The sequence below is a fragment of the Phyllosticta citribraziliensis genome (genome assembly GCF_038025025.1).
Source record: "Phyllosticta citribraziliensis strain CPC 17464 chromosome Unknown J3D65scaffold_1, whole genome shotgun sequence".
Lineage (NCBI taxonomy): Eukaryota > Fungi > Ascomycota > Dothideomycetes > Botryosphaeriales > Phyllostictaceae > Phyllosticta > Phyllosticta citribraziliensis.
The window spans coordinates 687,410-714,156 of record NW_027117338.1 but is presented as its reverse complement, the minus strand read 5'-3'; the positions used below and the strand labels follow the sequence as shown (position 1 = coordinate 714,156).

Here is a 26,747-nt window from a genome sequence, read left to right as displayed (position 1 = left end):
TGACGCAATCCTGCGGCTCTCGTTGGTCCGCCCCAGATTTTCATGTGAAGGACCCTTAGTCAGCCGGCATCCGAGGCCACTAACCACTTGCGGCGAGCCTCGGTCTGATCAGCCCAGCTACAACCGTCCTCTTCTTTCGCCCGTACGCTTCTTCTGTTCTACAATTTCGACTCTGCTCACAGTTTGATCCGCAACATCATCTTTCACCTACTACCGAGCCCCTCTACTGTCTCGAGCAAAATGGCCAACCAAACTGGCAGCAACCGCAAGGGTACGTGGATACGTCAGTGGGGAGCTCGAGCTCGAGCTTTACGGGATGCGAGGGATAGGCGGATACATGCTGATGCGCGATGCAGCACAGGATCGCCTCACCCAAGTCTCTGGCCACTTGTCTTCTAGCCCCCAGGGCAAGCAGGCCATTCTGGAAAAGAACCCCGATGATGTAAGTCTACCCCCTTCGCTGGGCACCGACACAACACGGCGAAGCAACAAACTGACTCGACGCACCAGATTGTCGTAACATGCGCGCTGCGCACGCCCATTACCAAGGGCGGCCGCGGCGGCTTCAAGGACACGCAAGCTTCCGATCTTTTGTACGGCGCCTTCAAGAACCTCATCGCACGCTCAAAGATCGACCCCAAGCTCGTCGAGGACATTGCCGTCGGCACGGTGCTCGCGCCTGGAGGTGGTGCTACCGAATTCCGCGCGGCAGCCATTGCGGCCGGCTTTCCGACAACGAGCGCAGTCAAGAGCTTGAACAGGCAGTGTAGCAGTGGGCTGCAGGCATGCGTCGACATTGCGAATGCGATCCGCAGCGGCATGATTGAGGTGGGCGTTGGTGCGGGTGTGGAGAGCATGAGCACTCAGTACGGGTAAGTCAATACTTTATCTGGAACCTCTGATAGTGTAGACTGACACAGGGTAGACCGCAAGCCGTATCCGAGTTCTCCGAACTGCTCAACAGCATCCCCGAATCCAAGAACTGCACCGTGCCCATGGGCGTACTGTCGGAAGCCATGGCCAAGGACAAGAAGATCCCGCGATCCAAGCAAGACGCCTTCGCGGCGGCGTCGTACCAGAAGGCTGTCGATGCTCAAAAGAAGGGCCTCTTTGACAACGAAATCGCGCCCCTGGACAACATCCTGTTCGTTGACCCCAAGACGGACGAGGAGCGCCGCATCACCGTGTCGCGCGATGACGGCGTGCGCGAGGGCATGACTCCCGAGTCGCTGGCCAAGATCAAGCCGGCATTCGCCAAAGACGGCAGCATCCACGCGGGCAACGCGTCGCAAATCAGCGACGGTGCGGCGGCGGTGCTGCTGATGAAGCGCAGCACGGCAGCAAAGCTCGGCCAAACCATCCTGGGCAAGTTCGTGCAGGCGTCGGTGGTGGGCGTGCCGCCGCTCCTGATGGGCGTGGGCCCCGCGGCGGCCATCCCCGTGGCGCTGGCCAAGACGGGCCTGTCGACGGGCGACGTCGACGTGTACGAGATCAACGAGGCGTTTGCCAGCCAGTGCCTCTTTTGCGCCGAAGAGCTCGGCATCGACATCAACAAGGTCAATCCCAAGGGCGGCGCCATTGCCTTTGGCCATCCCCTCGGTTGCACCGGTGCCAGGCAGGTCTCGACGTTGTTGTACGAGTTGAAGCGCCGTGGCGAGCAGATTGGCGTCACGAGCATGTGTATCGGCACGGGTATGGGCATGGCCGCTGTGTGGGTTGCCGAGTAGGTAGCGGAGCGGATGGTTTTGGTTCTTCTAGCTTGGTCGTTCGTGTATATGAATGGCATATGAAATGAGGAATTCCTCACTTTGACTTTTTTCCTGCCTCTCTGTGATATCAATGGCCTTTGCATGCTGGGTCCCCGGAGCTAGAAAACGTTAGTGCCAGCGAATCTCGATCCCCGTCTTCACGCTTATATGGGACGAGGCCGTGAGGTGTGGATGTATAGCAAGCACCCACAGCCCAATTCCCAGCTGTTCTTGGAGGAGCGGGGAGTGTTCAAACCCATCTCACCACCAAGCAGATGCTTCTCTTGTGTTCATTACTTCATTTGAGCAGTCATCTATCATATGTGTAGAGTTTGGAATCTGAGAATGTGCGTTGAGGAAGGAAGAGGTGAGGGATAGAGAGAGGTTCAGGCAGACGACAAAGGTCAAACATACGCCCCAACGCCCTCGCCCTCTCCCGCGAGGGGATCCGGGTCATACAGTCCCGTCTCATCCTCATACTTGACCCACTCGTCCAGCAGATCCTTGAGAATGCGCCTGGCCTCCTCGTCGCCCTCACCTTCACCCTCACCTCCATCTCTCCCTTCGGTAGCTCTTACAGCTGTTTCTTCGGGGCCTTCCTCCTCCCATCCGCCCCGCCCCGCCCGCGCAAGCACGCGTATCTCCCCCGGGTCCGCCTCGACGTCGAACAGCTCCCACAGCCCGCTGCCCAGCGGCGCGGGGATGTAGACGGCCTTGTGGCGGCCGCGGCGGATGGCGCGTTGGCCGAAAAGCTCCCAGCCGGTTGTTATGGATGAGGAGTGCGGGCCGTGGGGAGGCTGGATTGCCGCTTCTTTTTCCTCTCTTTCTGCTTCCGTTTCTGCTTCTGCTTCGGCTGAAGATGATTTTGAATCTGATTTTGGGCATGCTTGGCTTTTGGATTGCGGGTGAGCTTGGGAGTGAAATGAGGCTAGAGAGCGCAGGTAGGGGACCCACGACACGCCGCGCGGGGCAACGATGTTGCGGCCGCGGAAGCGCGAGGGGAAGGGGTGCGGGATGTGTGCGAGACCGAGGAACGTAGGCAGGATGTCCATGACGGTCGTGAAGTCGTGCGAGACGATATAGTTTCCCCGCTTCCCATCGCACTCAGGGGTAGTGGTGCTAGTGCCAGGGGGCGGTGGAGGAGCCAGCAGCGGCGGAAAGCGCACGATAGCCGGACAACGGATGCCGCCCTCAGTAGCCCAGGCCTTAAAGCCGCGCGACGGCGCCGTCCCCGCGGCGGCCCAGCGTGGCCCGTACCACACAAACGACGACGCGTTGCCGATGTTGTCGAGCGAGTTGTCGTAGAAGCGCCGGATGCACTCGACCAGCGGCGTCCCCGCCATCATGGGCAGGCTCTCCAGCAGCTTGCCCTCGGCCCCGTTGTCCGAGCAAAACAGCACGAACGTGTTGTCCAGCTCGTCCGTCGCCTCGAGCTGGTCGATTACGCGTGCCAGGTGCGCGTCGATGAGGTCCACCATCGCCGCGTACGCTTCCATGCGCCGTGCCGACTCGGCGCGCTCCTGCGCGTTCATCTCGTCCCATTCTCTTTCGACGGCGCCGACCATGGGCGCGGGCGTCACGTCTTGTGGGACGAGGCCGCGCGCTTTGAGAGCCGCAAGTCGTGCTGCGCGTAGCGCTTCCGGACCAGCATCGTACTTGCCGTGGTACTTGGCAATCGTCTCGCGGGGAGCTTGGAGAGGCCAATGAGGCGCGGTGAGTCCGAGATATGCGAAAAAGGGCTTCTCCTTCTCTTCCTGGGTGCGGTCCTGCAAAAAGTCTATCATCTTGTCGCAAAAGGCGGTGGTGGAGTAAAAGTCGGCGGGGAGGTCCTTCTTGCGGTCCAGGAATTGGTCGTTGTGCATCCACAAGCCATCGCCATTGACTGACGGAGACTGGAAGGGATGGTCTCCCAGTTGCGGCTCATTGTTGTAGTGGTTCCCAGCGCCGGCGAGGTATACGAAGCTCTTGTCGAAGCCTCGCGCATGGGGCGACAGTTCCTTCTTGAGTCCGAGGTGCCTGGGAGCATCCGTCAGCCATATGCCTGTGGACACGCGTACCCAAATTTATTTGCTCACCACTTTCCGCTTAGAATTGTGTGGTAGCCGTTGTCCTGGAGTATCTCGGGAAGGGCTGCGACGCGAAAATTAAGGAAGCCCTCGTACCCGGGCCGGCCGTGGTATTCGGGTCTCGTCTTTGTAAACTCAGCCATCTGGCCGAGGCCCGCAATGTGGTTGTCGGTGCCCGAAAGCAGCATAGCGCGCGTGGGCGAGCAGGCCGACGCGGTATGGAAGCCCGTCATGGTGACGCCCTCGCCGGCCAGCCGGTCCAGCGTGGGCGTGGGAATCTCGCCGCCATACGGACCCGTGTCGCTGAAGCCCAGGTCGTCGGCGATGACGACGAGGAAGTTTGGGCGCTTGGCAGCCATGGCAGGTGTGGCTACCTTAGCTGTACCTTACCCCAAGTGCCGGATCGCTCTCAGCTAGCCAACGGCGGCGGTCCGCAACGAGAGCGTTAGGGTTGGCTTAACGGGTCCGATTAAGGTTGCGTGTAAAGATGCGGCTGAAAAGTCGTTGGCGTGCTGAGGGGAGAAATGGCGTGCTGCCTTGCAGTAGCAGGTGTAGCGACGACTGTGGTCTCGACAATGCTCCAGCCTGGCACCCCACCTCGGCTCCTAGGACTTCCTTTTCTGGCGGATCCCTGCGGCGATCGAGAATCGGTGCCATAAAGCTTGGGCAAATGCCGTTGCTCGTATCGAGGCGTGTTGACATTGTAGCGCAAAGCAAGACGGGTTGGAGGGTCATCTGCAGCCTCGTACCCTGCGACGGATACTGAGACGGCATCTAGTCGAGGTGCGTGGCCAATCAGCTCATCGCAAAACAAGTCCGCAGATGCATGTCAAGGCGGACTGGTCCTGGACCAGGATGCTGAGGCTATTCAAACATGATCAAAAAACCGTTACTTCGTCTGTTGAACCATCCGACGCTAGTCTTGAGGGGTCGTCGGATTTTGGAATCTTCTTAGCAGGGCGGGGTCTGATCTTCATCTCCTCTCGATTTCTAGTCCAACGGCACAAGGAGTCTATCCATCGGCATGCGCCTTGGAAGTTCCATCTTCTACAACTGTCTTTCGGCATTTCCGTCGATGCTCAATCTCCGCGGACGAGATCACTGAACCTCATACGAGATTCTGCTGTTGCCCTTGCTTCTGCTAATCTTGCGTACTACAACCTTTCCACACAGCTTCGTAGACGCGACGTGCGTCCCGCCGCAGGGGTAGGCGCCAGCGCTCTCAATGTCGACAGCCCGCAGTAGCTCGCCTTCGGGAGCTGTCATATTGGCCGCCACGAAGACGCATTTCTCCCGCATCTCCTTTTCGGTCCACCAGTAGACTTTGACGGGGAGGTCTTGCTCCAGCATGGCGTTGACTTTGGCTTGTATGGCATCCTTGTACTTGCCGTCGATGAGACCCTGGAACTCGACGTGCGCTGCTCCTGGGTAGTGCTGAGCTTTGAGATCTTGAATTTTCAACTCGGGAGTTTCTGCCGCAACGGCGCGCACAGCGAGGCTCACGATGTGGCCGGCATCGTGGATGCGCGAGTGGAGGTTGCGAAGGTCAACGTCGATTTTTTGGTTGACAACATCTCCCGGGCCGAAGGTGCTGTCGGAGAAGCGGCCAAAGTGCAAGACCCTTCCGTCGGTTGCTGCGTGCAGCACTGCAGAGACGGCGAAAGAGACGCCGTCCCCTTCGCGCACCATGACGCCCGTGTCGCTGGGCTGCCCGCCTCCTTTGACGTAGAAGAGGGTCTCAGCCGTTTCGACGACCCATTCGTCCACGAGACCTCCTTTGGTTGGCGGTTTGTCATCGTCTGGCAGCTCAGACACGCGCGACACGGCCAGAACTCGCGTCGTGTGCGCCGTCAACGTGTCATCATGCTGGTACAGCAACTTGGTCTGTTGCTGGGTGCCGAGAGAAGGTCCCTGATCGGATCGATTACAAACTCAGGCTCTGAGCATCGGGTGAGGGAACGCGCACCATTGCTAGAGGCGGTTATTGTTCTCCGCCACGCAGCGTTACGATGACGTCGGATATCGTGGCGCGCAGTCGACCTGACTTTGCGTCTTGGCCACCGATGGGGGTTTCGCCTTTGATTCTCCCGTGTTTCCGCACCAAACGGTCTTCTTACGGCCGGTCGGAGGCGTCGCGTCGTCGTGCGGTGGTACGTGAAGTCGTCGGTTTGCAAAGGATCGGAGAGTTCGGATTTTCCGCAAGGCTCAACAGGACAGTGCAATCCGCCTGTCGTTCTCCGCAGACCTGGTCCTGGCCCGCCACTCTGGTTCAGTCGGTACCAATTAGGTTGCCGGCAGTTTTGATGCGCTGCTTACGGCTGGTGCGAATGCAAAGTTGTGCCTGTGTCTGCGGGCCGGCCAATATGGAACATCCCTGATCGAAGCTCCCAGCGACGGCCGTTCCCTTCTACTGGCCCTATATACTCAATTGGGGGCTGCGCACGCCCTGTGCCCCTTACGCAACAATTACTGCCTTGTGGAGATCGGGCACCCGGTATCTACACCCTCTATGCTCTTCTATAAGCGAGCCGATCAAGGCGTACTCCACTTTCGGCTCTGCTAGTGGCAACTTGCCATGGCCATGATAACCTATCTCGCAGTCTCCACGACAGACAAAACAACAACTTCGCCCTGTTGCCATTCAATCCAGAGATCATCATGGGTTCCATAGCAAACCCTCCCCGCGGTGCCGCGTCGGCACTTTTCACGCCCCTCGATGTCGCCAACGGAAAGATCCAGTTGAAGCACCGCGTCGTCATGGCCCCTTTGACGCGCAACAGGGGCGTTCCTCTGAATGCTGACAGCCCCAACCGCATCTGGTATCCGGGTGACTTGATGGCAGAGCATTACCGCCAAAGAACAACGGATGGTGGACTCTTGATCAGCGAGGGTATCCCCCCTAGCATGGAGGTACGAATTACCTGCCGCGTTTTTTGACGACGTATGTTGACCATCTTTCCGAACAGAGCAATGGTATGCCTGGAGTTGCTGGCCTCTGGCTTCCTGAGCAGGTCGAGGGATGGAAAAAGGTCACCCAGGCTGTGCATGGCGCAGGCGGCCACATCTACGCTCAACTGTGGCACGCAGGCCGGACCACCGTCGAGCCCATCAGCGGTTTGAAGCCTGTCGCTCCGTCGGCTGTCGTTTGGGATGACCCGGAGGAGTGCTATCCGTACCCACCCCCGGGAACCGACAAGCAAGTCAAGTTTGTCGATCATCCGCCGATCGAGTTGACCGTGGACCACATCAAGAGAACCATCGCAGACTTTGCCCAGGCTGCAAAGAACGCCCTCAAAGCCGGTTTCGACGGCGTCGAGGTCCACGGAGGCAATGGCTACCTTGTCGAACAGTTCCTTCTGTCCAACGTCAACCAGCGGACGGACGACTACGGTGGTTCGCCCGAAAAGAGGTGCAGGTTCGTCCTAGAGCTCATGGATGAGCTCGCCAAGGCGATTGGTGAAGAGAACCTCGCCATAAGATTGTCGCCCTTTGGTGCCTTCAACCAGGCTCGCGGAATTGAGCGCCTCGAAACTTGGGGACACCTCTGCAGAGAATTGAAGAAGAACCACCCCGCCCTGTCATACGTCAGCTTCATCGAGCCGGTATGTCTCCGCTGAATGCGCTTCTTAAACAGTGTCTGATTCGACAACAGAGATTCGAGCAAATTTTCGCGTCAGCCGAAAAGGAAAAGATGCTCCAGGAATGGGGTGTTGCAGACATTGACCTCTCAGTCTTTCGCGAAACCTTCAACGCTGGCCCCAAGCCAACGCCGTTTTTCTCAGCCGGTGGCTGGAACGACACAAACAGCTGGGGCGTGATTGAGTCTGGACGCTACGACGCCCTCGTCTACGGCCGCTTCTTTACGAGCAATCCGGATCTGGTGGAGCGCCTGGAAAAGGGGCTTCCTCTCAGAGCATACGACCGCGCCAGGTTCTACGGACCGTTCCCAGACAACGAGGTTTGTTACACGGACTATCCATCGTGGGAAGAAGAGGTCGCAAAGGCCGAGAAGGAAGGGAGACAAATCCTGATTGAGGAGACTGCAGACGGTGGCAAGAGGATCAAGGGCATTGCGGAGAAGGAGGGAAGCGGAGGCCCAACGTTGTGCTTGTGAGCGAGATCTTGCATCAATCAGCATATAGTAGTAATGTGTAAAGCGATTCTTGTTGTTGCTTCTTGGCGGCCTTGCCATGATGGTGCCTCGATCTGCGCTCGGCAACGCGGGTTCCTTGGCCAAAAGTGGACGGGACGTCATAGGTGATGCAGCACAGCAACCGAACTGGGACCTAACACAAGACTGACGGCGGGGAAGGTGTTAGCTGCAGACCGGCGTGGGGTGGATAAGCGGCAAGTGATGTTCAGGCACGGAGGATCTGATCGATGTGCACATGTCCAGAGGTGTTTGTCGTCTCCATCATCAGCTGAAAATCCGGGGAAAGCTCAGCCCACCGCAGGTCCCGCTCGGGCTCGGACGTGTGGTGCTGGTGCTGGTGCTGGTGCTGGTGCGGGCCGCGGCCGTCAGTCAGTCGCCCGCTCCTAGGCGACACAACTTTTAAAGGTTGGCGTGTAAGCTCGTCGAAACACTGGCTGCGAAAGAAAAAAGGAAAGGAACCAAAAAGTGTTGTAAGCGACAAGAGACGGCGGATCCTCGATTCTTGGTTGTCTCCGCTTGCAACACCAAGTCCGTGTCCCTGTGTCCGAGCTTCCCTTCCGCGCGTCTGTTCCCACTCCCTCCACACTTTAACAACAAACCGTCCTCGCCTTCCGCCCGACCGCTCGCTGCTCTCCCCCTCCTCCTCTTCCACAATTGCGCCCATCCTTCACATAGCCGTCCCGCCGGGGAAGAGGCATCATGGGCGTCATGGCTGATCGCCGCGGAGCTTCTTGGGGAGGCGTACAGCTGCGCACAATATCTCTCATCACCGTCCGTCTCCCGTCGCCAGTGCCCGACGACAACGCTGACAGCAACTGCAGTTGACCTTTCAAAACTCGGCCCTCATTCTTGTGCGTAATTCCACTCGAGCTCTGTTGCCCATATCATTTAACAAATTCCAGATCATGCACTATTCGCGCATCATGCCTCTCGTTGGCCCACGCCGATACTTTACCAGCACCGCCGTCTTCCTCAACGAGGTCCTCAAACTATGCATTTCTCTCACAATGGCACTATACGAAATATCTTCGCAGCTGCCAGCCACCTCGCCCGCCACGACTCTCTTCAGCGCCTTGACATCGGCCGTCTTTGCAGGCGACAGCTGGAAAATGGCCGTGCCAGCGCTCCTTTACACCCTGCAAAACACACTACAATACGTTGCCGTGAGCAATCTGGACGCCGCTACATTCCAAGTCACCTATCAACTTAAGATTTTGACGACGGCCATCTTCAGCGTCATGCTGCTCGGGCGGAGCTTGTGCTTGCGCAAATGGCTCAGTTTGGTTCTCCTCATGGTCGGCGTTGCAGTGGTACAGATGCCATCTGGTCGCACTGCACCAAGCATGGAAAGCCTGCGCGAGGAGAGCAATCGCCTGTTTTGGCCTCGCAGCATCGAGGAGCTGCGCGATCTCGGATCCGACACCGCGAAACAGTTGATGCGCCGTACAGCGCATGGTTTGACAAAGAGGAGCGCAACATACGAAGGGATCGACGAGGATGTGGCGCGGCTCAACCCGCAGCTCAATGCGTCTCTGGGACTACTCGCCGTCGTTGCTGCCTGCGTGCTGTCTGGCCTGGCCGGCGTCTACTTTGAAAAGATCCTCAAGGAGAGCCACACGCATGCGAGCCTGTGGATACGGAACGTGCAACTCTCCTTCTACTCTCTTTTCCCAGCCTTGTTCCTTGGCGTCATGTTTAATGACGGCGAAGACATTGCCAAGTTTGGCTTCTTCATTGGCTACTCTTGGGTTGTGTGGCTGGCCATTGGCATGCAGGCAATCGGTGGCGTCGTCGTGGCATTGGTCGTTTCCTACGCCGACAACATTGCCAAGAATTTTGCAACCAGCTTCAGCATCATCATGTCTTGCCTTGCGAGCGTGTGGTTTTTCAATTTCAGTATCACCAAGCATGTAAGTTTGCACCCTGTCTCGCCAGCACAACGGCCTCGGCACCTTGGCTTCTGACAAAGTTTCGCCTGCATCTAGTACGTCATCGGTACATCGATTGTGCTCTTCAGCACCTGGTTATACAGCGCAAACGACGGTCATGGCCGTGCTGGCCCGCCTCCGCCAATTGCGATAGCAGAGTACGAGAAGACAATTGTTGACCGCGACAACGGCTCGGCTCAGCAATCCAAGCAACATCTCAAAACCCCTAGCCGAAGCGACATGGGCCTCAGCACGAGCAGACCAACAACCCCAACCATGGAGCGCCAGGCTTGGAAGAGGGACGATTGAAAATGGTGTACATGCACAGACACGGTCCACGACGGCCGGTGAGATTTAAATGGATGAGGCAACTCAAAATGAAAGCACCTGCGACAATTAGTCATTGCTCGTGCAACGATTGGGTTTGGGCAGAATGGACGTGGCTCTTGACCCTACGGAGGAGCCAATTCACGCTCCAGAATCCGAGGCAAGCTGCGGAGGCATCTTTTGTTGAAAGTTGTGGTCGTGGGTCGGTGTGGCTTTGTCGAAAGCACGCACTGGTTGGCGTTTTGATTCGTAGCAGCATACCATTGTACAAACTCGAGGTCTTCAGACTGTGGCGGGGCTTACGGTTTGGTAAGACTGAGAGCAGTTGGAAGGGACTGTTAGAACACTGATGGGAGTTTAGTTCGGATTGGACGGGACCAACGGCGTGGGTCTGCATGATGGGGTGCGACGGACTTTCCACCCTGGCAAAGTAGACGACCTAGGAATTGAATGCCTTGACGATTAAGTCATCTCTCACGCATGATCGTTTGGTGCTCAATGCCTGCGATCTTTGTGATGTGGCGGAGGTGTGGCTGCTGCTGGGTGCGCTCGACCGACACGCTCAAATTGGGAAGTCACTGCCTGGGTGTCCTCCTTCCTCTTTTCTCCAGATCAACTGTTGACTCTACCCACAACCCCACCTCTCACTCAGCTCGCACATGAGAATTTCAGCACACCCATCCCACCTCATCGAAATCTCTTCTTCTTCTTCTTCACATCCGCGCCCTTTTCCACCGACTATCGCCGCGCGAGCATCACTTCTTCATCTGTGCCCGCCACCCTCTCCGTTTTACGTTCCTGTCGCCCAATACTCCATGCGGCAAGCAAAGTGAACGACCATGGAGATTGACGATGAGGCGGACGTCTTCGCCGTGCTCGACAACATGCAGTCTCAAGTTCCCTTTGAACAGCGACACCACGCCCAGCCCACGCAGCCGGCTTACACTGACGACTACGGCTATGCCGACGCGCACCATTCTCACTCCAATCCCTCGGGATTCGGTGACGATGCAGGATATTCGGGACGGGAAGGTGTCATTTACGACGACTTTGGTACGTGGGCTGGCAAGCGTGATTCATTACGAGTTCAAGACTAATTTGCACAGACCGAGCGCTTCTGAGCGCAGTGCAAAGTGATCGCAGTCACATGGCGCAAGAGGGAAGGGCAAGACTCTCACTACCACCTGCGAGGGGTTCACTCGCGATGCATGAGAGAGAACCACGGCTGGATATCCAAGAATTTCAAGAGCCAGCACCGGAACCATCCCAAAGCGTTGGCTTTTGTGAGCGAGCCCTCCCAGCCGGTCGATAGTTGCTAATGGCCTTTCTTTTCAGCTCAGTTTACCTATCAGCGCTCCCCAGAGCTCAAAACATGCTCTTCGGACATTCCATCGAGCCCGGCTTTCCGCGCCAGTCAACGGAGGCAAGTTCAGCCTTCACCTTCAGACCAATGGAAACCAAAGGATGATGGTCATCTTGTCCGTCATGGCCACGATGCTAGGCAAGCTGCCACATCATCAAGACCAAGGGCGTCTGCGACAAGCTCTACTCCAATCGTCCAGGGCATCCAGCTCATCTCCACCCAGGAGCTTCCCGACCGTTTCCGTACAATATTTCCATTTCCGATGTTCAATGCCATTCAATCAAAAAGTTTCGAGGCAATTTACAAGACGAGTGACAATTTCGTGATCAGTGCTCCCACTGGCAGCGGCAAGACAGTGATTTTTGAACTCGCAATTCTGCGGCTGATGATGAGTTTCCCCAATGGTTCGTTCAAGGGAGTTTACCAAGCTCCAACAAAGGCCCTCTGTTCTGAGAGGCAACGAGATTGGAAGAAAAAGTTGGAGCCTCTTGGCCTCAAAGTGGAGGAGCTTACTGGGGATACTACCCAGGACAACACTCGTGAGGTGCAAACAGCAGACATCATCGTCACTACTCCCGAGAAATGGGATAGCATGACCCGCAAATGGAAGGACCATGCAAAGCTCATGCAGTTGGTAAAACTCTTTCTCATCGACGAGGTCCACATACTGAAGGAGGATCGCGGCGCAACGCTAGAGGTCGTTGTCTCCCGTATGAAATCGGTTGGCTCGGATGTTCGCTTCGTTGCTGTGTCTGCAACAGTGCCCAATTTTGCAGACATTGCGACTTGGCTCGGGCGCAATCCACAGAATCAAAATCAACCAGCGGTAAAAGAGCGCTTTGGAGAGGGGTTCCGACCAGTGCCGCTTCAAAAGCATGTTGTTGGTTATTCAAACGCCTACAATGATTACAGCTTTGACAGCGTCTTGAACAGCAAGTGAGCAAAGTCATCAAATCTTCGGAGAAAATACTGACAGTCAAGACTCCCCCAAGTTGTTGCCAAATATTCGCACAAGAAACCGATCATGGTGTTTTGCTTCACGAAAAAGTCCTGCGAGCAATCTGCGAAAGCACTTGCGAAATGGTGGGCCGAGAGCAACCCTCGAAACCGTTACTGGGATCCACCGAGGAAGCTACCACCTCTTGCAGACCATCAGCTCCGGGGTAAGTCATACTGTATCTCTTGATACTCTTGCTGACTCATGAGTCCAGATTGCGCATCTTCTGGGGTTGCCTATCATCACGCTGGTTTGGACTTGAGCGACAGGCAGGGAGTGGAAAAGGCTTACCTCAATGGAGATCTGAATGTCATCTGCTCAACGTCAACGCTTGCTGTTGGCGTCAACCTGCCCTGTCACCTTGTAATCATCAAGAACACCGTCGGCTACACAAATTCAGGACCGAAGGAATATTCTGACCTCGAAATCATGCAAATGCTCGGAAGGGCTGGTCGCCCGCAGTTCGATGACAGTGCTGTTGCAGTCATCATGACCAGAACTGAAAAGGTCAGAAAGTACGAGCAAATGATGTCGGGACAAGAGGTGCTGGAAAGCACACTGCACCTGAATTTGATTGAGCATCTGGTAGGTCCGGTGTCTTTCCCACCCGAGTCTTTTGCTGACGCCAACATAGAATGCGGAAATCAGCCTGGACACCATCAACGACGTTTACTCGGCTCGAAAGTGGTTGTCTGGAACCTTTCTCTCGGTTCGGCTTCCGCAAAACCCACGAAGATACAGTCTTGAAGGAGTCAAGCCAACTCCGGACCTTGACGAATTCCTGGACGAGATCTGCAGCCGCGGAATCAGTCAGCTCAGAGATTACGACTTCTTGGAAGGCGACGAACAGCTGAAGGTCACAGAATTTGGGGACATCATGGCAAGATATTGCGTTCGATTCGAAACCATGAAAAGATTCCTTGGGTTGGTGGAGAGCCGTGAGGCCAAGGCTTCCGAGATTGTGAGCTTCTTCTCTGCTCAAACCGATGCGATCCGCTGACTTTCCTATGCAGCTTGCTGCACTCTCCCAGGCTGAAGAGTTCAAGGATGTCCGATTCCGACAGGGTGACAAGCCACTCTACAAATCTCTCAATGCTTCGAGCACGACCAAGTTTCCCATACCAGTCAATCTAGCACTACCTGAGCACAAGGTATCGTTGATTATCCAGACTGAGTTGGGTGGAGGCGAATTCCCGCTGAACGAGGAATTTGGAGTGCAAAAAAATCAGTATGGGCTAGACAAACATGTTGTATTCCAGCATGCTCGTCGTCTTGTCCGGTGTATTATTGATTGCGCTCTGTACCGGGAAGATGCGAAAACGGCAAGAAATGCTCTTGCGTTTTGCCGAAGCCTCACCTCCAGAGCATGGGACGATATGCCGTTGACAATGAGGCAAATCCCGTCAATTGGCCCCGTTGCCGTGCGCAAACTCGTCAACGCCGGCATCAAGTCTATAGATGAGCTTGACCACAACGAGCCTCATCGCCTGGAAATGACTCTGGGCAAGAATCCACCTGCTGGAACCAAGTTGCTGGAGACTGTTTCGAAATTTCCAAAACTTCGAGTCGGTCTGCGGCAAATGCGCGACATGGTGAGTCCGGTGGTCATCTTTTCCGCTTGACATTGCTGACTTTGAACAGAAACTCAGAGATGACCAAGTGGTGACAGTGAATATGAAAGCTGATGTCGGCGTCATGAATGAGAAGCCACCCACAGAGTGGAATAAGAAACCAGTGTACATTTGTGTGCTGGCAGAGACGTGTGACGGTAAAATGGTGCACTTTCGCAGAATCAGGTTGGTCCTTTTTCACTTCTTTTGAACTTTGCTAACGACTTCAAGTGCACAAAAGCTTGGTAGTGGCCAGCAATTGCTGTTCTCTGCAGATCTCACGAGCTTGAATCAGTCGATAAACTGCTATGTCATGTGTGACGATATCGGTCAGTAGTCCAGATGAATGCCGTTGGAGCTTGACTGACATTCTGCCAGCCGGTACCATGAAGTATGCGACAATTCAACCGGAGCTGCCGCCCCATCTCCAGTCCCGTCTGAAGATGAACATCAGCAAGAGACGAGCCGCGAGCTTGAAACCGGCTCCGAGTCATCCAGACACCAACCGTGACGAGTTTGATGATGGCGGCCTTGACGATGCGGACCTGGAGGAGGCAGTTGGAAAGCCTAAGCGTGAGGATTGGTCGGACATTGAGGACTATGCGGACAACATGCCCTCGAGCGTTCCGACGACAAAGAAGGGAAAGCGTGCCGACACGAATCTCCGCAAAAAGCAAGCCCCGGCCTTGCAACACGAGTGGCGAGCGACAAAATTAGAAAACGGCAAGTGGGCCTGCAACCACAAGTGCAAGGACAAAAACGCGTGCAAACACATGTGTTGTCGCGAAGGACTGGACAAAATGCCAAAGCAACCAAAGGCAATCAGCAACGGTAACAATAGCAACAATGAGTTCCTTGCATCGGAGCAGAAGAACAACTCGAGGAATGGAGCCAGCAACAACAAATCGACAAAGACACAGTCTAGATTGACGCAATTACCTCTTGGAATGAAAAGAAGCGGCGAGATGTCAAACGGGATTGAGCGGATGGACCTAACAGGCGCGCCGAGCCGAGCAGCGGCCCATGCACGTCAGGAGTGCCCGACTTCTCGGCAGCCCGGGCCCCTAGGAAAGCGGCGGCTGAGCGAGACCTCTCCTGTTTCACAGCGTCTGACGCTTAAGAAAACTAAAACCACCTACGACAAAGACAGCTTGCCTCAGCTATCCTTCCTGCAGCTGCCAAACGAGGTAGCGGAAACACGCGAAAAAAACGTGACGACTGAATCTGACGCCAGGGAGACCGCGGACTTGCCGAGTCAGAATCCAGACATGGCCAACTACCATGACGAGGATGACACCTTTTTCCAGGAGAACAACGATCTCCTTGGTCATGTCATGGCGGGTCTTGAGTGGGCTGGAAACTACGACGATCCCGCAGTTTCTCGACAGCCCCAAGTCGCCGACAGTCAGTCGCGGGACGAGCCGCAGACTGGCGTGGAGGTGCACAAGAGAACAGTCAGCTCAACGTCAGTCAAACCAACATCGAGTCGGGAGAAGTCGCTCTTCTTTAACGGCACCAGCAGTCCGAGTGAGAAGAATGAAGTCCAAGACACCCAATTTCCAGACGACAAGGAAAACAGCAGACCGCAGACTGCGGCGTCGCAATCTACCAAGTCGACAGTGAGGAGGAAGCCGTTGAGAGACTCGAGCCTGCGCGATGACGGAGCACCCACCACAGAGAAGACTACTCCCGTGGTAGAAGAAGCAGCACCACCCGCACCGAGGGTTGCCGCCAATGGCACCGTCATTGTTGCTGCCGAGGACGACGAACTGGATCCATGGCTCGTCGAGCAATTTGGCGCGTACGTCGATCTTGTCTGAACCAACTCTTTCAACCGGAATTTTTTTTGCTGAGCCTGCTTCATGACGACTTAGGAGTGGTATTTATGGTCACATTGGCTGATTTTGCTAATATCCTTCGACGACAACGACGGTTGCAACATGAGTCCGACGGCTGCCTGGGATAGAGCATGCATTTCCAGCGCGATGGACAGGAGGCTTTTGTCTTGTTCTTTTTCGCTCTGTTTTTCTCTCTTTCGTATTTCAAGCCTTCAAGCTCCTCTAATTTGCTGACATGTACGGATGGACGGATGGATGGCAGCGCATCAAATTTCCAGATGCTGGCGGCGCACGCCATGCAGTGATGTCGTCCTGAGTTTTCGGATCATTTTTATCTTCTGGGTTATATATTTTCTGGGAAGGGATGATTGACTGACGTTGAAGACCAGCGATGGAGCGAAAGTTAGCTTGCAGGGAAGATCTGAATGGATGGTCGCTCGAGAAACTGGGGAGTACCTCCTTACATGATGCCATGGTCCCTGGTCCCAACGTCTCGCCCTGCTTTTACTGGACAGTCGCGTCGGCCTTGACCTAGGCCTTGCAGTAAGAGTTGAACGTCAGGGCAAAAGTGGGAGTGATGGATTTTGTCAGGGGCCACGGAGTACTACCATGCATGCACGGTGCTAGTCTGTGTGTCTTTTGGGTTAGAGGTTTGTGATTTTTGACATGAAGTTTGTAGGACAGTCGAGCTCGACGCCATAGCTGCTCAAGAGCTCTTCGCATGTCGTTCGATTAAAGTCTAGGGCCTGAGTCGACACTCAAATTTATCAAGATTCGCATTTGTCCAGCCTGAAGCAGCAGTCACGTGATGCCAATCTCTCCCATCCAGCGGCCGCATCATCGGTTCTAGGGCACGGACCGCAATACAGCCATTGCACGCCAGACCTGGACGGACAGCTTCCACCTGCCAACTTCACCGCCAGCCAAGCTGCCATCGTCAGTCCTCCATCAGACCTTGTCGTCCCCCCGCCTTCGACATCCGGGACATCGCTTCGAGTCGTCGACGCTGAGATCACCGACACCCCATCTACCTCCTCCCCCGTACCTGGACCGGCGGGCCGCCTGAACCGCCCAACCGCCCGACTTGGACCTCGACTTGGGACGTCCATCTTCCGCACATTCCTACCACCCCACCGCCGTCCTTCTTCACGACAGCCTTGGCCTCTGCCATCGACACGCATTGAGGCACATCTGCCGATTGAGACCTTGCCGTCGTTGCCGCCGCCACCATGGCGCCCCCCAAGGATACGCTGTTCCGCTCGGCGGACATGTCGTTGACGCAGCTATACATTTCGAATGAGATTGGGCGCGAGGTTGTCAGTGCGCTGGGTGAATTGGGTGTCATGGACTTTCGCGATGTGAGTGTTTCTCTGGGTGCTTGTCACAGACCCGGATCGCTGAATGGGAGAACAAATCGGGTGGAGGTTGGAACGCGGGAAGAGCTTGTCGGCCGTGGTGCTTGGATTGAAAATTGATAAGTCGACCGGTGCTAACGCATGGCAAACAGTTGAACGCAGAGACGACAGCTTTCCAGCGCACGTTTACGCAGGAGATCCGCAGGCTTGACAATGTGGAGCGCCAGCTTCGTAAGTGGCGGGTCTACTTTCTGGAGATCTCACGAGCTAATGTCATGGGTGACAGGTTACTTCCATTCACAAATGGACAAGGCCGGCATCCCAATGCGCTCGGTCTATGAATTCTCCAACACCCTGGCTGCGCCATCTGCCGTCGAGATTGACGAACTGTCCGATCGCTGCCAGAGCCTAGAGAGCCGTATTGCCAGTTTGAACGACAGCTATGAGACGCTTAAGAAGCGCGAGGTGGAACTCACGGAATGGAGATGGGTGCTCCGTGAGGCTGGTGGCTTCTTCGACAGGGTACGAACAGGCTTCTCCATGGCGTTTGCCCGCTAAGTGACTGACATGCATGCAGGCTCGCGGCCAAACCGACGAAATCCGCCACTCTGTCGACGAGGATGGTGATGATGCTCCGCTCCTCCAGGATGTCGAACAGCGTGGCCAGAACGGCGATGTCGGCGAGCGATCCTTTTCCGTCATGAACATTGGCTTCGTGGCTGGTGTCATTCCCCGTGAGCGCATCGCCGCCTTTGAGCGCATCCTGTGGCGGACCCTGCGCGGCAACTTGTACATGAACCAAGCCGAAATTCCGGAGCAAATCATCAACCCGGAGACCAACGAGGGCGTCAACAAGAACGTCTTCGTCATCTTTGCCCACGGCAAGGAGATCATTGCCAAGATTCGCAAGATCTCCGAGTCTCTCGGTGCCGACCTCTACAGCGTGGATGACAACAGCGACCTCCGCCGTGACCAGATCCATGAGGTCAACAGCAGGCTGAGCGATCTTAGCGCCGTCCTCCGCAACACTAAGCAGACTCTGGATGCTGAGCTGACGGCCATTGGCCGTAGTCTCGCCGCCTGGATGGTCATTATCAAGAAGGAGAAGGCTGTCTACGAAACCTTGAACAGGTTTTCGTATGACCAGCAGCGGAAGACTTTGATCGCGGAAGCCTGGGCTCCGACTAACTCGCTTCCACTGATCAAGTCGACCTTGCAAGACGTCAACGACCGTGCTGGCTTGTCTGTGCCGACCATTGTCAACCAGATCAAGACGACCAAAACGCCGCCGACGTACGTCAAGACGAACAAGTTCACGCTTGCTTTCCAGACCATCATCGACGCCTATGGTACTGCCAAGTACAAGGAGGTCAATCCTGGTCTCCCCACCCTCGTCACGTTCCCGTTCTTGTTCGCCGTCATGTTCGGTGACTTTGGCCACGGTGCGATCATGACTCTTGCCGCTGTTGCCATGATCTACTTTGAGAAGCCGCTCTTGCGCAGCAAGCAAGATGAATTGTTCTCCATGGCTTTCTACGGTCGTTACATCATGCTCATGATGGGTATCTTTTCCATGTACACCGGAATCATCTACTGCGACGCTTTCTCCAAGGAGCTGCCCTTCTTCAAGTCCATGTGGGAGTGGCCGGAAAACTTCAAGGAGGGCGACAGTGTCGAAGCAACTCGCGTCGAGGGCTACACTTACCCCTTCGGATTGGACTGGAGATGGCACGACACAGAGAACGACCTTTTGTTCTCCAACAGCTACAAGATGAAGCTCTCGATCTTGCTCGGGTGGGCTCACATGACGTACTCGCTCTGCTTGTCGTACATCAACGCGCGCCACTTCAAGTCCCCGATTGACATTTGGGGCAACTTCATCCCTGGCATGGTCTTTTTCCAGTCCATCTTTGGATACCTCGTCTTTGCCATCGTCTACAAGTGGTCTGTCGACTGGTACGCTGTCGGCAAGAACCCTCCTGGTCTGCTCAACATGCTCATCTACATGTTCCTGTCGCCTGGCACGATCGAGGACCCACTCTACAGTGGCCAAGGCGCTCTGCAAGTCATTTTGGTCCTACTCGCAGTCTGCATGGTGCCCATCATGCTCTTTTTGAAGCCTTTCTACCTCCGCTGGGAGCACAACAAGGCGCGCGCCCAGGGCTACCGTGGGCTTGGCGAGCACAGTCGCGTCAGCGCTTTGGACGATGACGAGGAGCACCAGCAACTGAATGGTGGTCGTGAGAGCTTTGCAGACGATGAAGAGGGTGTCGCTCTCATTGCACAGGACGTCGGCGGTGACCACGAGCACGAGGAGTTTGAATTCTCCGAAGTCATGATCCACCAAGTCATTCACACCATCGGTAAGATGAAACCCTGTCCTTTTCAGTTTAGCCTTGACTAACACTGGCAGAATTCTGTCTCAACTGCGTGTCGCACACGGCATCGTACCTGCGTCTGTGGGCGCTGTCGCTTGCTCACCAGCGTCTCAGCATCGTCTTGTGGCAGATGACCATTGCCATTGCGTTTAACCAAACTGGCGCCATCGGCATCATCGCCACCGTTTGCCTCTTTTACCTGTGGTTCGTCCTCACCGTTTTTGTCCTTTGCATCATGGAAGGTACGTCGGCCATGCTGCACTCGCTGCGTCTGCACTGGGTCGAGGCCATGAGCAAGCACTTTGTTGGCGACGGCGTGCCGTTTGAGCCGTTTTCGTTCAGCAGGTTGCTTGAGGACGAGCCTGTTGAGTAGGCGTTGGGTGTCGTTGTGTGTTTTGGGCAGGGAATGAGGGTTGGCGGCAAGGCATGTGGATAGTCTCGACCGCTTCGTCTGCTTGATGGAAAGCGGCGAGTTCTTCACGTCGCTGCGCCGCCTCCTTCTTTCTGCTCCTTTTTGTGTAGTATAGCGGAGCGAAGTTGCCTTGTATGTACAAAGTTGGTCTTAAGATTCTTCAGCCGATATTTGCGACGTGATGATAATTAGTGAGATGCTTCTACTGACAGCAACATGCCGTCGCTCCAGCCTTCTCTTCCGCTTGGCGAGGACTGAGTGACCCCTCTCTCAGGTTCATGTATCAGTCCATCCAGATTGTCCCAGCGCGTCATGATAGCCGGGAAGTCCCATCAAGTCTTTGAACCATGCATGCAAAAGGCACGGTTGAGTTTGTGGACCGGAGAGCTGTTTGCACTGCAGCCAATCCTATGCGCGCAACTGCGAACAACAAGGGTACGGCCCCACAGCGCACAAAGCCTTTGAGTGACTTTGACAATTTTGTTGAGGTTTACACGATACTGTAGCGCCGCGCTTGGCCCTGGCACGATACGCGTCGTTCAGGATCAGTCTTGTTCCTTTCCGGCCTCGGACGGACCTTGGTAAAGAGCATGTTGTCTAGAAAATGATGGTGGCTCGAACAGGAGCGCTAAGCGAGCAAACACGGGTATAAAAAGTCGATGTCCCCCCCCCACACCCTTCTTCTTCTCTTCTTCTCCCAGGGAAGGTCCGTGGCTCAGCCACGTTAAAAACTGAAACCAGAGCCGGATCACGTACCGGACCCAAGTACACCACGTCCATGACACTCAAGTCGTCGGATTCGGGGACCCCGTCGCATACGCGGGCGAACCGGAACCTTTTTATCTGTCTCGCACCAGCGAGCAGGCCTACCTGAGCGTTTGCTTTTCCAAGCAGCGCATGTTGCTTTTCCAAGCACAATGACCATCAGCTGAGCCCGTCCGGCCAGCTCCACCCTTATGCTAGGCCCGTCATCCGTCCGCCTAGTGTGGTTATCCACCACATCACACAGACCCCTGGCGTGGTCTATCCGACCACGGCCACCAAGTTTTCCCAGGCGCGCGACGTCCATCTACCTGAAGGCGCGGCTTCCCACCTCGCAACTGTTGGCAGAGCAGATTTCGGACAAAACTGTCACAACCCACACAGACCCCGGCCTCCTTTGTTGAGAGGTCATCGACCACGCACGCAAGACGCCACGCGTCTCCGGCAACGTCACCACGGAAATCAGTCGACCTCGTTATTTCACGAAACCTGCGACACCTTTTTACGACACGAAAGTCCACCGGCCTCCTTCGGCGGTGACTCCCAGCAATGGCGACAAGGGCACGCCAGCCATGCGATATTATAGCACGGCAAATCCGCTTTATGCATAACAACGCGAAACCCGGGGATGGGACTATACCAACGCTTCTGGCCAAATCGCCAGCCGGAGAGATAGGAGGCTCCCGGATGGGTCGGCCATCCCAGTACGCAGCCGGCATCAAAACATCGCACGAGCGTCACTCAAAGAGGAACCGCCCATGGGCTCAAAGGAGTCCACAAACTTCATCCGAGCTTGATTCGCAACCCAAGGATTATTGAGTCGAAGAGCTGAGATGTATCACTTGGTTGGCGTGTTTTTTTAGGGAGTAGGATTGTTGGGACGCGTCACATCGAACGGTCCACGGAAATGGTCGCTGGTCTGGCGCGACAGCCAGACAGCCGGCCCAGGCGACGCGTTTTCGGTTCGCCAGACACGACGCACTGGCTGCAAGTCTTTTCAACGGGTCGCGGCCGCGGTCCTTGCAGCTGGGCGTCAAGAAGCCTTTTCACTCCGGTGGGAAGAGGTTTGGATTTGGATTTCTACTGCTCTTTCTCATGGCTTCTTCAGAGAAGCTGCACCACGTCAAGGTATGGGATTGAGCAGTGGCAGATAATTGAATCGAGGATGTGTTGCCTGGTACACTTGTTCTCTGCTTTTGATGTGAACACTCCCATCATGGTGACATGTTCAACGGTGATGGTGATGCACTCAGACGAAAGCACTCCGACGCCGCGGTTGCTGACATGTCGTCCAGTGCGCAGTCGCGATATTGGTACGCTGTCGTTCGCCTGATCCAACCACCCCGCGGCTGGATCAGTGATGGATCATACGCGCTACTGTCATCCTCCTCGCTTTTGTCCTTTTTCTCTGGCCTCTTCTTCCGTCCTTTGAGAAGCGGAAACTAGTTCGGCGGGCGGTTGGAGGCACTTCCCTCCACCCTTCGCCGTACCAAGCCACCAAAAGCTTGAAAAGAGACCAAACCAGCATGCATGCCCTCAAACCACCAACTAAGAGAACCCTCAAACCAGGACTCGAGTCGACTGTTGCACGCAAAGTCTCCGGAGCCATAGCAGCAGCAGCAGCAGCAGCAGCACGCCGTCCTGCCGCCCGTCGACGAAGGAGCACTAGCAACGCTCCACACGCAAGAGCTGGGTTTCAACAAGCACTGGAAGAAAGAGGAGAAGCGCCACTAATGCGCGACCCCGCAAAAAATGTGAAGACATAAAAGAGGAGAAGAGAAGGAAAGAAGGGGGATCGTCTTGTCGAATCCACTTTGAGTATACGACTGCGCTCTACAGGCTACACAATCACAGCACACTACAAACCAAGTACTCAAGAAGTCATACAACAAACACCAGAATGGTTACCACCGTCGGCATCGCAGGCGCTTCAGGCAAGCTCGGCCGCCTCGTCGCTGCCGCTCTGCTCCGGCTGCCCTCCCCTCCAACATTGCGCCTCTACGTGCGCGACGCCAGCAAGCTGCCCTCCTGGCTCAGCTCGTCCCCTCACACTGTCATCACGGGAGGTGCCGACGACCGCGCCGCCACCGTTGAGTTCGCGCGCGGCTGCAACGTCGTCATCTGCACGTACCTCGGCCCAGACGCGCTGATGGAAGAAGGGCAAAAGGTGCTGATCGACGCGTGCGCCGAGGCGGGCGTGCCGCGCTACGTCGCCAGCGACTACACGGTCGACTACCGACCGCTGAAGGACGGCGAGCTGTTCCCCAAGGACCCGATGCGGCACGTCATGGCGTACTGCAACGACAAGGCGGGCGTAGAGGGCGTGCATGTCATGATTGGCGCCTTCATGGATACGTGGTGGAGCGGCTTCTTTGGCGCGTGGGTGCCGGATGAGAGTGGCAAGGGCGGCAAGCTGCGGTATTGGGGCTCCGGCGACGAGGCGTGGGAGGTGAGCAGCTATGAGAATACGGCTGAGTGGATCGCCCGCGTTGCTGTGGACGGCGAGGCCAAGGGCGTTGAGAAGTGTGAGTTGGATTGGTTCCAATCCCGACCCCTGATTTGCTTGCTTGCCTATTAGCACCCCCTTCTACCCCTTATCTCCCACGGTACCCCCCTGTCGACCGACTGACCGGCTAACGCACAACGCCAACAGTCCTCGGCGACCGCAAAAACATCCACCAAATCGCCGCTGCCATGTCCAGCGTTTACTCGTTCACACCGTCTCTCGAGCCCCTGGGCTCCCTGGCTGACCTGCACGCAACCATGCACCAGAAACGCGACAGCGAGCCCGAAAACTACTACGCCTACCTTCCCATGTGGTACCAGTACTACATGCTGAACGGCTCGACGCTGCTGGTGCCGCCTGGAAGCTCCGCGGAGAAAGAGTTGAGCAACAACCGCTACCCTGACGTCAAGGCTGTGACGTTTGAGGATTATCTGCGCATGTATTCTCCGAAGGAGCTGTCGGGTGCGATGATGGGCATTGGGGAGAAGGCTGGGAAGTGAGGATGATGGGGTGGATGTACAGGACAGGACAGTCGCTCATTTGTGGGGGGAAATGTTCGTAGTTTGTGACTCGTTGCACCAATTCGTTTCGTTCACGTCCTCTGGCATCACAGTTCATGGTAGGGGTGGAAGTGAATGTATGCAAGCATTGGCATTTTAGACAGCATCAAAATTTCATGTACAATAAAGATCACACTAACAACGCTTTGGAGGGGTAATCTAATAGCCCAACAACCCGCATATGTAACAGCATAGAAAGCGAAAGTGATGATTCCTTCCAGCCCACCCCAACTCCCCCCTGCCTCTACGCCTCAATCTTCATACCATTACCGACAACAACAACGCCTCAAGCCGGCAATACCTTGCGGACCTTGAGCTTCATGCCATGCTTCGGCTTGGTCGTAATGACGCCAGCCGGAATGACCTGGTCCTCCGGCATCGCCAAGTCCCACTCAAAGCGGCCAACGAAGCTCGCCAGCAGGGCGCGCAACTCGCTCTGGGCGAAGCGCTGGCCGATGCAGGAGCGGGGGCCGTGGAGGAACGTCAGCTGACAGTAGTTGGATCCGGCGCCGCCGTGGTTGTTGGTCTTGCCGTTGGCGTCGATCCAGCGGTCGGGCTTGAAGGTCTCGCTGTCCGGGCCCCAGAGGCGCGGCGAGCGATTGATGGCCCACGGCGATAGGATCAGCTGCGTGCCCTTCGGAATGTATTGGTCGGCGATGGTCGTGTCGCGCACAGCGTCGCGGATCGTCACGGGCACGGTTGGGTACATGCGCAGCACTTCGTTGCAGACGGCGTTGAGGTACGGCAACGATTCGAGCTTGTCGGCAAGCGCCATCGAGTCTTGGTCGCTAGGGTTGGCCAGCTCCTCGGCGAGGTGTGTCTGCACTTCTTTCCGCAGCTTGGTTTGTGCGGAGGGGTTGTTTGCGAGGAGGTACGTCGCCCACGTAAACGCCGAGGATGTGGTCTCATGGCTATATCGTTCATTAGCGCGGTGGCAGACTGTGGTTCTTGTTGGATTGGACTCACCCTGCAGCGAGGAACGTCAGCAGCTCATCAATGAGCAAGTCGTCGCCGAACTGATTGCTGCGCATAATGACGGACAGAATATCCTTTTGCGTGCCCTCGGTGTCGGCCTTGACCTTCTCCTTCTTGTCGGCGAGGAACTGCTTGTAGAGCTTGCGCAGACTCGTCGTCGTGTAGCGCAGGCGCTCGTTAATCTTCCACGGCAGCAGCCGCACAATGTTCTCGAAGCCAATCAGATGTAGCGTGAAGAAGAGCGCCTTCTCAGCCGTCGGCTCGAGGATCTCTTCGTAAAGCGGCACTACAGGGTCGTCGGTGTTCTCGAGAGAGTTGAAGTCGCGGCCGAGAGCAGCAACGCCGATGATGTCGAGCGTGACCTTGGTCGACCAGTGGTTGATCTCAACAACAGCGCCAGCGTTCTTTTCCGACTTCTTGGAGTTTTCGTCAATCTCTTTGCTGAGACAATCCATGAACTGGCCCGACTTGGCGAAGAAGATGCCATAGAGGTCCTTGATGTTGCGGTAACTGAAGAAGGGCATCAAGCTCTTTCGCTGGAAGCGGTGTTCATCACCTTCGACGATGATGAGACCGTCGCCGAGGATTATTCGCAGGAAGCGTCGCGCGCGTCCCGGCTTTTCAAAGTCATACGATTTGTGGACCAGGATCTCCGAGAGGTATTTTGGGTCTGTGGGGATAATTCTTTCAAAGTTCAAGATGCCCCTGAACATTATGAGGCCATCGTTGGGAATATTCTTCATCCACTTGAGAAACTCAGCTCCGGGGGGCTTCTTCATGACAACCAGACCATGGTTGACGATGGGATATCCGCCCTACTAAAATTAGCTCCAGAAGCAAACGCACGTCCAATCAAAGCTTACCTCCTTGGGCGAAGGCAAATGGCGGAAAGGACTGAAGAAGAACGGGTATAGGGCGATTCTGTAGAAAACCCATACTCCGAAATTCATTCCAATCAGACCCAACACAATTGGAGTAATGGGAATGCGTAGACTTTGCTCCGGAATTAGAGCTTTCACCAACAGCGCCTGGGGCGCAGAGAGCAGGACGAGCAGGATCGGGAGCGGTAAGTCGAGAGCCATGCTGGGCGAGGGATTGGGCGATTGCTCAGGTACATGGCGAGTGTTTGTGGGCTCTCGAGATGAAGTATCTTTTGTGTCACAGCACATGTGACGCCTGCCGTCCTTGGGCTGCCTCGGTCGTCATGGATCAGCAATCTCGAACAACGCTCAGGTGAAGAGTTGGCGGCTCATGGCGAGGCATCCCCAGACATGACGGAGTGGGGAGCAAATGAGCTCAAAGCAGGAGCAAAGTCAAGCCCTACGGCCGAACAAGGGGCGATTAGGGGACTTTGATGTCAGAAAGCAGGGTCTGGCGCGGGGATGGCGCGGCAGTCGAAGCTTGTTGCTCCAAACCTCGGTCGGTGTCAGCCACCCGCACCGCCACCAAGTGCGTTCATTGTACGGCCGTAGAATTTCCATCTCTTCCCAGGCAACAGTTTCTGGCTTATTTCGAGTCCAGGCAGTCGTTTTTCTTCGGTCGTAAGTGGTGGCTTGAGGCTCTGCGGTTGACTGCCGAAGGCTGTCGAAATTGTGCCCGAATCTTCTCCACTCGTGGTGCCTGTTGGCATGTGGGAGACGGGAAACACTCACATCCCAAGCCCAATCAAGACTTCAGAGCCACTCTCGGCGTGGAGGCAGCAGTATTTTGATCGATTGACTTTGACGTCAATCATGTTCACGGCCGAAGTGGTGGTGGATGGCCACATG

At 55.8% G+C, this 26,747-nt stretch overlaps 9 protein-coding genes across 9 annotated transcripts; 6 read left to right on the top strand and 3 right to left on the bottom strand.

Moving 5' to 3' along the window:
* Positions 1-105: 105 nt before the first annotated feature.
* On the top strand, positions 106-1,812 carry J3D65DRAFT_608911 (Thiolase, N-terminal domain-containing protein). Its single transcript, XM_066798634.1, has 4 exons — positions 106-271; positions 357-442; positions 511-872; positions 926-1,812. Exons 1-4 carry the CDS (start codon positions 241-243, stop codon positions 1,725-1,727), a joined length of 1,281 nt encoding a protein of 426 aa, XP_066659471.1. The 5' UTR covers positions 106-240; the 3' UTR covers positions 1,728-1,812.
* Positions 1,813-2,152: 340 nt separating this feature from the next.
* J3D65DRAFT_546642 (putative arylsulfatase) lies at positions 2,153-4,173 on the bottom strand (the record flags this gene model as incomplete). The annotated part of the gene is made up of 4 exons (XM_066796828.1): positions 2,153-2,293; positions 2,384-2,566; positions 2,699-3,764; positions 3,824-4,173. The coding sequence occupies 4 exons, from the start codon at positions 4,171-4,173 to the stop codon at positions 2,153-2,155; spliced, it is 1,740 nt and encodes a 579-aa protein (XP_066659470.1).
* A 369-nt stretch (positions 4,174-4,542) lies between these two features.
* Positions 4,543-6,026, bottom strand: J3D65DRAFT_10293 (Threonyl/alanyl tRNA synthetase). Its single transcript, XM_066793641.1, has 2 exons — positions 5,781-6,026; positions 4,543-5,725 (listed from the first exon to the last, which is right to left on the bottom strand). Exons 1-2 carry the CDS (start codon positions 5,781-5,783, stop codon positions 4,913-4,915), a joined length of 816 nt encoding a protein of 271 aa, XP_066659469.1. The 5' UTR covers positions 5,784-6,026; the 3' UTR covers positions 4,543-4,912.
* A 306-nt stretch (positions 6,027-6,332) lies between these two features.
* On the top strand, positions 6,333-8,065 carry J3D65DRAFT_10113 (uncharacterized protein). Its single transcript, XM_066793626.1, has 3 exons — positions 6,333-6,724; positions 6,781-7,416; positions 7,467-8,065. Exons 1-3 carry the CDS (start codon positions 6,473-6,475, stop codon positions 7,926-7,928), a joined length of 1,350 nt encoding a protein of 449 aa, XP_066659468.1. The 5' UTR covers positions 6,333-6,472; the 3' UTR covers positions 7,929-8,065.
* Positions 8,066-8,510: 445 nt separating this feature from the next.
* Positions 8,511-10,700, top strand: J3D65DRAFT_10104 (nucleotide-sugar transporter-domain-containing protein). Its single transcript, XM_066793625.1, has 4 exons — positions 8,511-8,738; positions 8,789-8,818; positions 8,870-9,877; positions 9,953-10,700. Exons 1-4 carry the CDS (start codon positions 8,667-8,669, stop codon positions 10,202-10,204), a joined length of 1,362 nt encoding a protein of 453 aa, XP_066659467.1. The 5' UTR covers positions 8,511-8,666; the 3' UTR covers positions 10,205-10,700.
* A 1,115-nt stretch (positions 10,701-11,815) lies between these two features.
* J3D65DRAFT_682250 (Sec63 Brl domain-containing protein) lies at positions 11,816-16,012 on the top strand (the record flags this gene model as incomplete). The annotated part of the gene is made up of 7 exons (XM_066803757.1): positions 11,816-12,521; positions 12,567-12,748; positions 12,797-13,167; positions 13,217-13,543; positions 13,596-14,183; positions 14,224-14,326; positions 14,571-16,012. The coding sequence occupies exons 1-7, from the start codon at positions 11,848-11,850 to the stop codon at positions 16,010-16,012; spliced, it is 3,687 nt and encodes a 1,228-aa protein (XP_066659466.1). The 5' UTR covers positions 11,816-11,847.
* Positions 16,013-16,856: 844 nt separating this feature from the next.
* J3D65DRAFT_581257 (vacuolar ATP synthase-like protein 98 kDa subunit) lies at positions 16,857-20,325 on the top strand. The gene is made up of 5 exons (XM_066797712.1): positions 16,857-17,388; positions 17,538-17,616; positions 17,672-17,907; positions 17,963-19,748; positions 19,799-20,325. Exons 1-5 carry the CDS (start codon positions 17,260-17,262, stop codon positions 20,134-20,136), a joined length of 2,568 nt encoding a protein of 855 aa, XP_066659465.1. The 5' UTR covers positions 16,857-17,259; the 3' UTR covers positions 20,137-20,325.
* A 2,149-nt stretch (positions 20,326-22,474) lies between these two features.
* Positions 22,475-24,153, top strand: J3D65DRAFT_608884 (nmrA-like family protein). The gene is made up of 2 exons (XM_066798633.1): positions 22,475-23,462; positions 23,591-24,153. The coding sequence occupies exons 1-2, from the start codon at positions 22,838-22,840 to the stop codon at positions 23,941-23,943; spliced, it is 978 nt and encodes a 325-aa protein (XP_066659464.1). The 5' UTR covers positions 22,475-22,837; the 3' UTR covers positions 23,944-24,153.
* A 136-nt stretch (positions 24,154-24,289) lies between these two features.
* Positions 24,290-26,060, bottom strand: J3D65DRAFT_643387 (putative P450 monooxygenase; the record flags this gene model as incomplete). The annotated part of the gene is made up of 3 exons (XM_066802084.1): positions 24,290-24,914; positions 24,970-25,793; positions 25,842-26,060. The coding sequence occupies 3 exons, from the start codon at positions 26,058-26,060 to the stop codon at positions 24,290-24,292; spliced, it is 1,668 nt and encodes a 555-aa protein (XP_066659463.1).
* Positions 26,061-26,747: the final 687 nt, after the last annotated feature.